The sequence below is a fragment of the Pocillopora verrucosa genome, chromosome 6, assembly GCF_036669915.1.
Source record: "Pocillopora verrucosa isolate sample1 chromosome 6, ASM3666991v2, whole genome shotgun sequence".
NCBI classification, from domain to species: Eukaryota; Metazoa; Cnidaria; class Anthozoa; order Scleractinia; family Pocilloporidae; genus Pocillopora; species Pocillopora verrucosa.
Genome location: NC_089317.1, coordinates 501,985 through 511,950, shown reverse-complemented (window position 1 = coordinate 511,950; position 9,966 = coordinate 501,985). Strand labels below are relative to the sequence as shown.

At 40.4% G+C, this 9,966-nt stretch overlaps 1 protein-coding gene across 1 annotated transcript; it reads right to left on the bottom strand.

Annotated features, from left to right (window-relative positions):
- Positions 1-4,524: 4,524 nt before the first annotated feature.
- On the bottom strand, positions 4,525-9,090 carry LOC136281640 (dual serine/threonine and tyrosine protein kinase-like). Its single transcript, XM_066168302.1, has 4 exons — positions 8,327-9,090; positions 6,143-7,656; positions 5,693-5,930; positions 4,525-5,467 (listed from the first exon to the last, which is right to left on the bottom strand). Exons 1-4 carry the CDS (start codon positions 9,071-9,073, stop codon positions 5,066-5,068), a joined length of 2,901 nt encoding a protein of 966 aa, XP_066024399.1. The 5' UTR covers positions 9,074-9,090; the 3' UTR covers positions 4,525-5,065.
- Between the last annotated feature and the right edge of the window lie 876 nt (positions 9,091-9,966).

Genomic DNA, 9,966 nt, shown 5'->3' with positions numbered 1-9,966 from the left:
AGAATTACGAAAGTCTGCAGTCTGGCCACTCTATTAACATGCAAAAGGAAATATATTTGCAACTGGTTGCGGAATGAGAGCCTAAACTAAGTAATACTTAAGCTTTGTAGGGGAGTCAAACGAAGCCAAATTTCATTAAGATTGAGCTAAGAGTACAACCGACATTTTAGTAAGAGAACCTTACCTACCTTCGGTACTTACTCTAAACTGTCACTGATCATGCAGACGAAAACCAAAAGTCACCAGCCTCTCTTTATTTCGTTTATGTATTATTAGAAGTTATGTTTCCATTACGAAAATCGTTCCCACAGTTAAGGCATTATATTCTGTGGAATAGTAACAAAAAATCAAACAGAACACAAAGAAAATAGTGTGCGAGGCACCAACGTAGCAAACAGTCAAACAGAACACAGAAAAGTCAATGCGCGAGACACCAACGTAATAAACAGTCAACAGAATACAGGAAAAAACTGTGCGCGAGGCACTAACGTAACAAACGATTAAACAGAACTCAAAGAAAACAGTGCGCGAGGAATTAACGACGCAAACAACAAACATAGTACAGAGAAAACGATGAGCGAGGCACCAAAGTACCAAACAATCTAACAGAACTCAAAGAAAACAGTGCTCGATACACTAACATGAGAAACAGTCAAGCAGAACAGAGAAAACAATGCACGAGACTCCAGCCTAACAAACAAGCCAACACAACCCAGAGAAAACAGTGTGCGAGACACAAACGTAACAAACAATCCAACAGAGCACAGGAAAAACTCTGCGCGAGACACTAACGTAACAAACAGTCAAACAGAACACAGAGAAAACAGTGCGTGGCACACTAGCGTAACAAACAATCAAACAGAACACAGGAAAAACTCTGCGCGAGACACTAACGTAACAAACAATGGAACAGATCACTACAGCTTGAACATCAAACTAGTATATCACTAATGTCCTCAGTCATTGTGTGTTAACAATGCATAAATTAACTGAAACAGTATTTTGGTTGAAGTAACTTAAAAATAATTTTTTAAAATATTACTAATGACTTTTTCATAAATTCTCATAAAGTCTTGTCCAACTTCAATAAAAACTGTTAACCATTTCACCCCTGAGAGTGATAAGCATCTAATTTCTTCTACCAGTATCACCCCGAAATCAAACATTAAGGTCATGAGAATAAAGGAAATGATCACAAGGCCAAGAAGCTATTGATTATTAAGCAAATTCTCCTTGTCAGGACAATGGAAAACATATAGAGAACAGTGTGGAGACCTTGGGAACTGACATGTGGTGAAATGGGTTAAGGAACAGTAAAGGATTTTTAAGTACACAGCATAAAATATGACCTGTGTATGTAGAAATTTTATTTTATTATGATATCACAAACTGCTTAAATTATTCAATAAAGTTACTGTCTTCAAGTCAGCTGCAATGTGCATAAACAGACTTCAAAAACTTCTGTAAGTCAACCCTTATCTGCTGATTTTTTTGAATGACTGACAGTGCAGAGATCAACTTACTTCAGCCTATGTAGGTGTCTCACTTGCTCACTCTTGCTCTTTAGGTGAAGTCCTTTGCTACCTCTCTTTGTTCATTACCTTTTGCTGCTCAAGTTCCTGTCTGAAGCCTAAGTACAGTTCAGTGTTTATGGCTGAAATCTTTTAGCAGCATTTCTTCATGTTGTTAATCACATGTTGGTACCTGCCCTCTTGATAATTAAATTCTTGGTGGAAAATACAGAAGATATGAAATAATAATTATTATCAAACTGATTACTATCGTATTTTGGATATGGTTTAATTTTGGGAAAGGATTTTAATTGCCTTAAGTCGGTTCTTACATCTCCATCCTCCAACCCAACCCTCCTCCCCCCCACATCCAAACTATACAGCCCATCAATTCACATCTTCTGAATTGATATGATCATGTCTTCTGATCGTCCAGAGAAGCCCTGAGAAAGACTGTTGTCAGTAGTAGTGAATTTTCGTCATCCTTGAGAGAAGTCATCACTAAAGTCACTTATTATTATTGACACAGTCCTTTCTTTTTCAGGACTACCCTTAGTTGGATGATCAGAATACACTATCAAATATCACTCCTGAGTTCAATTCAGTTCCACTGTATAAAGTTGAGCACAAGTACAAATGTTCATGGTCGGCATTGATGCTTGTGTGAAAAAAAGAAAAGAAAAATTTTGGTGGCCGAAGTAATTTCATGAGCTTGGAACAATGGCGATAAGAAGACTTGGACCTCTCTAAATTACCTAGCCATGAACTGCTGGTTCACGTGTGATTAGCCTTAGGAATAATTGCGCGCCTCGTAATTATACGAGATTGCCTTGCAAACACTTCTGGATAGCACAAGCCTCTTTTTGACAGGGTGATCTTTTATTGTCCGACATTTCATCTGGAGATCTTCACCAATCTACTCGTAAAGTCACCGCGTAAAACGTCGAAAAGTAATCTTACTCTCCCAGGTCCCATGTAGAATCAACCATCTCACGAAATGAAATGCGAGCGCATGCCAATTATATTTTTTATTACCTCAGTAGTGAAAGACTTAAAGAACTTACAAGTAGATGTTTTGGCTCACGTTTCATTTGATTACGTAATGGTCCAAGGAGGGCTTTTCCTCCATCTATAATCTCTGCACCGGATATGTAATTGGAGCAAAATGTGAGTCACTATTGCATAAGTGGCACCACTCGTACAACTGCATGCTGTATGAATGCCAGCACGGTGGCGTTCGTGCCAAAGGAAGATCCCGAAGGTACGCACAGTTCACTTAAAATATTTTAATGACCATTCTTACTCATACTTTTTCTAGACGGGGGCCAAAACGTCTGCTGGTACCCAGGGTAGAAAAAGCCAAGTCAAGTCAGTCTTGACTACGAGTTTTGTTATTTTACTTCATTATTTTTTGTACCTTGATAGTTCATTTTGTAAAGTTCTTTAAGTTGTAGGTGGTTTTAGGTGGTTTTAGGTGGTTCCATGTTTTAGTACTTACCATGGGTATGTAATGCAAGGTTCAATGCTGTTACCACTTTGTAGTTTGTGGTAGAAATCTGTTCTTTGTTTCTCAACCACATCACCTAATTTCTTTTTTTTTTATGTTTTCATTGAGGCCTTGCTGTAGACAAGCAAGTTTATTAAATCAACTGGTTGCCTCTGAAATGTTATGAAGTGTCCTGATGATGATGATGATTACAATTTAAAGGCCACCCTCTCATCAGGTTACAAGTTGACAAAATATGCCATCGTAATTATTGTTTTGAATAAACTAGCAAATGATCTAGCGTGGTTGATGAATGAAGTTAGTTTAAAAAGTGTACCTATTATAATTTGCAAAAGGATGCACTCCCTAAGTATTCTGTCTCTGGAACTTGCCATTCAAATCTAATAAATCAAACTCTTTGAGCTTTTCATTGTGTGAAGCTCTGGTATCACGACTATTTAACCTTTTCACTCCCAAGATCTGATTAGTATTTCTTCTCACTGTCTGCCATAGAATCTTTTGGTATTACCTAGGAGAATTTAGTATTGGATCAGTATAAAGTCCACCAAGTTATATTCTGCTTTATTCTCATCACTTTTCTTTTTGATAATGTACTGATATTGTAAGGAGAAGTTCTCTCTTTATCAATCACGAGAGTTAAAGGGTTAAGTGCTCGCTAACTTAAAATTGAATGAATACTTCAACAAACCAACTCAAACTTCCCTTCCCCACAACTGCACGCTTGGTTATGTTAGAGGAAAAACTCTTTTAGATCTACTACCCCTGGTAGGCTTTAGGGAAGCTGTATACTATATATGACTTTCATATATTCTTAACCGTCTATACTATACTCTGTTTCCCGACTTTTCAGCTGGAACAACGAACCGCCTTTACAAGGACAATGGGAGTTAATTCATAGAACAAAACAGAAGTGGAACCTCAAAAAAATGTGTGCTGGATATACCGTATACCTTGAATAGGCGCTCTTACCCAAGGCACAATGTTATGCAAGTGCGCCCATCGAATTAGCGTTGCTCATTCCTCACTTTCTACTGTGGGGTTAAAAGGAAAACCTGCTTCTAATGCCACTTTATTTATGACTTTTTAAGCTTTAACAACAGCACCTCCAGTTATTTCTATCTCCTTATGCATGCAATGTTCTTTATATGCTTTTTCAGTGATTTTAATTTTTTTCCTGTTTCTGCGCTCACTCAGTAAGGGACCCCCTTTCAATAAGCCCCCCCCCCTCTATTTAGCCGAACGAGCGCTCATTCGAGGAAATTGGTAACTGGTTCAGTTGTGGTAGACTATCAGCAGAAGCCCCCACTTTCCCGTCTGTGCCTCTACGTAGAGAAACTACATTACAAGTGCCGTGTTTTTGAAGCTGGCGTGTGATCGATCTTCAGCTGTAATGTGTCGCCCGAAGGGTACTAAATCGGTTAGAGGGCGTCACACTTCCAGCTCGAAGGTTCCAACTTTACAAGTTGTTGTGTCGTCTAGGCTGAGTCAAGTTACTCCTTTCATTGCTATTGCTCAACTGAATTTTATTAAAGAATCAACAAGCTTTATTCACAATACAATACTAGGAATCAGTAATACTACTTTTACATAGGAATGTACTTTTACAATCATGTACCGATCGTGTCTTACAGGATATAGCGTGACTATAGTAACGCTTAGGTAACGCAATACACTACACAAGTAATTTATTACAAACTCTTTACTAAGGGCTAACAATACAAAATTTAGTCACAAGATTAGCACAACATTACTGGAGAAGTCGTGTAATCAAAGGCAATTGCGCAACTAAGTTCCTTATCCGTAGTGCGCATATTGGTGACGTTGCATATGTTTTCTAAGTATGCCAGGGGTGAGGGGTGGGGGGGGGATTCCCGTTTTTTCGGTACAATATGGCTCAGCGTCAGCTGAGCGGAAGGTAGAGTTGCTTTCGTTTATACAGAGGCACGGATCGCGTTATCAGTGCTTAGTCTCGTTTCTTGTACAAATAAAAAAGATGAATTAAGTTTTTTTTTAATAGATGCAGAATCAATTATGCCCCATACGGCTACTACTGATCCTGCATCTCCGCTAGGAACGCTTCCAAGTCCCCAACCACGATGTCGAATGATGGCCTTGCTTCGGGATCCTGATTCCAGCACCTTTCCATGAGTTGCCAGCATTGTTCTGGAAACACGTCCAATCTCTCTGGTGTCTTGTTGTCACATGCATTCATCACGAGCATAACCAGAGGGTTAAAGTGGCGGTGTATATTCTTTGGTAGGTTGCCCTGGCCTTCGCACACTCGCCAGAGCAACATACCGAACGCGTACACATCAATGGATTTGTCGTACTGTTGTTTCATCATTTCGGGCGCCATATTGAGAGGAGTACCAACCAACGAGTTATTGATGAGACCCTCGGGTTTACAGAGACCCAGATCTGTTAACTTGGCGTTGTTTTTCTCGTCCAACTGAAAGGAGAGAAAAGGAGAAAATCGAATTTGCTGGTCCAAAAATGTATTGTACCACTTATATGCTGTATAAATTCAGAATACTATTATTTCTAAGTCCCCTTTTGGTTCAATAATCGGCTCCTCTTATGGAACTCTTCATAAGCAAAGCCTTACATAGTAAACACCCACCACAGCTCCATTTATTTTACAATCAAGGCTAACAGGCAGTCTGACGGTACTCACCAAGACGTTTTGCATTTTAACATCGCGATGGATCAGCTCCTCTCCGTGAAGATACTGCAAGGCTTTGGCAACGCCAAGAGCTATCTCAAGCCTCTTTCTCAGGGAGGGTATACCCGCTAAGCCATCATGAAGATCGCATCTCATTCGCTCCGAGACAAGTTGCACAGAAAGGCCACGAGTTGGGTTGGACTCCACTACGGTGCACATAACTGGTAGAATGTTCGGATGGTGGAGAGCTCTTAAACCAAGAAGTTCATTTTAGTAAATTGTTGGAATAAGAAAAGACGAGGGCTTGAATAGCTTTCAAGAATTTCCTTAATCATCCGAGTGTTCAGATAAACCCCTGTCAACATGGAAAAAAGGAATCCCATTTGCCCTTCAGAAATGATTTCTCAAAATACGGGCGAATCTGTATCGATAACTAATTACCATCTTGATCTTGCACATTACCTGGTATTATGAAGTTCCAGGGTCAAGTCCTTGAGCACCTCCTCTGAAGCGACACTTACCACCTTAACAACACAGGGCCTTCCTTCTGGAGTTTTAATGTTATCACAGGCGAAGACCTCGCCCTGTGCACCGGTCCCAATGCGCTCTCCTTTAGCTGGAAAACCAAACTTGAACCTGTCCATGACACCATATGCCAGCATCTCAAGAAGTGCAAGACTGGGAGCAAAGCCAAGAACAGTTTCCCTCTGCATATCCTTGATGGTCTGTCCGCGATCGAACAGTCCTTGGACTTTTTCTATTTCACCGGTGAACTCTTTATGGCATTCACAAAAGTGCTGTTTCAAGCTGGTGGTGATTGTCTGAGCCATGTCAGATGGATCTACTTTCGCGAGGACATCTGAAGCAACATTTGTCTTCCATTTCTTCGAGCCAACAGGAACCTCTCCACTGATGGCCTTGGTAAGTGTGCCGATCGGATTACAAATCGCCTTGTAAAACCACCCGATTGATTTCTTTATGAAATGGGAAAAAGTTCCGTCGTGTTGTGAAAACGTGATTTGAGCTTCGTAAGAAGAAAGAAGGCTTTTGCCAAGAGCGATTGCTGCCGATGGAATTTCATTATCTCTGGTAATTTCTCTTTGAATTTGCTCTACGTCGTCTTTGAGGTGAACAAGGAACAGATCTCTGGAGCGGAAAATCATTGTTAACGTTTGATTGATCTCTCCCTGGAGTTTGTTGACCACCATCCGCTCAATCTGGTCCTGACAGCAAGTCACAGCTGCTTTCTCTTTTACATGGCCACTTGACGGAATGGAAAATTCGGTCAAAGCGTATTCAAAATCTCCTGCCTCTTTTAGGATGTCATCTCTAGCTCCAATTATGGCATCACTGAGCAGTTCTTGTATATATATGGCCCGCTTTTCGTCCTGCAGATCGCGGATTATGTTCTCGTGAACTTGCTGTTCCTCGTGCAAAAGTCTTTCCAACGTCTTCAATATTTGCTTCTTTCCCCTTTTCAAAACGTTGGCTTTCTGAATGAAGAAATCCAGGCATCTGGATAGAACACGCACGAGGGTTTTGCACACACACTCGACCCTTGCACGAAGAGATTCTTCAGCGAACTTTTTCAAGCTGTTTTGAAATCTTTCAAAGGCTTCCGTGTAATCCGTAAACTCCTCGAAAGAAGCTTTGGGATTTTTCTTCTTCATAGCGTGGTACTTCTTAATGCGCCAAGCTGACAACCCATGGAATTGCTCGTTTTGATTCATGGGTAGTTGAGAAGAAAAATGGCCGTTTTTGACAAGCCGCTCGTACACCCGTGTCTTCTTTCTTTCCTGTAATTCTCTTTCCTGCTCTCGCTCAGTTTTCCGCGTCTTCACTGATGCTGCATGACGGCTTGATTCATCGTCCTCATCTGATGATTCGGTACGATCTTCTGGTTCCAGTTTGCTAACAACGAAAAAAATCGTTGAATCGGTCCCTGTGGATGTCATTTCATTGAGGACCTCTCTATCCTGGCAAGGAGACAAATAACAATTGGTATTAATTGATGATAAGACTGTGTAGAGAAAAATCACCATCAACTATTAGATCTTTTTCACGCTTAGAAATAGAGGGCGAATAATCTAATCGTTTTATTACAAATCTGCTAATTATTCAAAACTTTATAACAAAACAAGCTCAAATAGTTAATTTACCTTGTTTACAATCCCACAATATTACTAGTAAGGCACTCTCTTTACTCATTATATAAGGCGAATAGCGTAGCCAATCAGATTGCAGCAATTGGATTTAGCAACCCACAGCAATCACGCAGTGACAGTGATTGCCTTGGGTTGCCAATTCCGAATGCCGAATTTATTTCGTAAAATATGCAACAGCAAGCAAACCAGAGTAAAAGCTATGCTGATGTTGTGGTGTATACGTTCTTGTCGTTGCACGGCGTTTTCGTGTAAATTTAAACCACGACTGTTTAATTTCGAAAAGAGCAAACTTTTGCCTTGATAAGCTTCGTATTTACAAACTACTCTAATCCAATTACTGATTCATGACTCAATATTTAAAGGACACAGTCCAAGTGACTCACAGAACATGGCACTTGGTATAGTTTTGATCTTAATACAACCCGGAAATACTAATTGTAACCAATCGAGGAATCGATCGTGTTAACAACAAAAACCTTACCTGCTCAGTAAAGAGATCATGTCCATCTACCACGTAAATAACAAACGCCTGGGGATTTTCCAGCTGCTTTCTTACCAAGTTGTCCAGCGCTTTATTTTCATTTCTTCCAGGGGAGTCAATGATGGTTACACCACACTTCAAGAACTCGATATTTAAACCGGTCTCCACGATCGCCTCCACTTTACTAGGGTCACCACGATCCTCTGATTTGAGCTCGATCTTCTTTCGAGGGATTATGTTTCCATTCTTGCCTTTCATCTTTATCTCTTCTAAGGTTTTACCATCTATGTCAACCAGGCGACAATAAGGCTCCTCGGCGTGGCAAACGCGAACAATTCTCGCGGTGCTCGGTTGATCTGATGTAGGAAGCGCTTTACAACCTAGGAGCTCGTTGATTATGGAGCTTTTTCCGCAGTTGGTTTGCCCGACAAAAATGAGTGCCGGCTCCTGATCAAACAAATCGGTAACTTTCTTCTTCTCCTTAGCTGTGTAAAGCAGTTCAGCAAGGGCGTTATCGAACTCCAGATGAACATCCGCCATTGCCGCTGTTTGAACCATTACTTGAACTTCGTTTGGAGAAGCTTGCACGGCTAAGGCTTTGTAGCGAAGTTCTTCTGCAATATCTGCAGTGCCTTTATCGGAAAGCTTTCGAACGATTTCACCGAAGTATTCTACTGTGTCATGGTGAACTTTTTTCAGCACAGCCTTGCTTTTCTTGAAATCCTCGAACACGTCTTGAAGCGCCATGGCTCGACGACTCGACGAGATCGATCGATCACCTTATATGAAATTTTAAAAATCTGGTACGGACTCGTGTATGATAGAAGACTGGAGCACACCGTCCGCATTGTCTTGCTATACCAATCCTCATTGTTACATCATGTTATAACTAATGTTATGACACGATTTAAAAACTCTCAATTTTCCATTAGAAGATTTCCTTATTAAGTTCGAACGTTACTCGTTGGATCTTACAAAAGGTCCCCAGGTTGACAACAGCGCAAGCGATTCAAAACGAAAATGACAGACCTATCAAAAATAATCTGGGAAGTTCTTGGCTATCCAGTATTTCCCGTCAACGATCTATTACAGTTACAGTTAGCTTGAAAGTTCTTGCTCTTTTCATCTCGTCTTGGGCGGCTGCGAGGGCCGACAGTATTGGTTGAATTAGATGAAAATTGAGTTCAATTCTGCTAGTGAATCCCCTGCTCTGACTGGTAAAATTGATATAAAAGAAAAACAGGAAAAAAAAACAAAAACAAACAAAAACAAAAAGAAAGTGCAAAGACAAAAACAAAAAGACAAGTTGCTGATGATAGCAAAGTTGTGTACAAAGAAAAATTTATAATGAAGGGGAAGGTCAATGAAAAAAGAAATCCGTACCAGAAAATTCCGAGTCCACTCCAATCTTCCCTTGCATGTCTGGATGTCACGAGACATGTTATTATTGTCTAGTTTTTGCGAGAATCTGAATGAACCAGGAATCAAAGTGAATTCTAGAAATAAGCGTGGTTTGTCGTGCTCGTCTGTACAGTATCAAGTCCCTTTGCAAACCTTTATACTGAATGAGATCCAGCCTGATCGTCACTGTGAAGAAATGGCTTCCCGTGAGGGTGAGAAAATTGGAAATGTTGATTTGA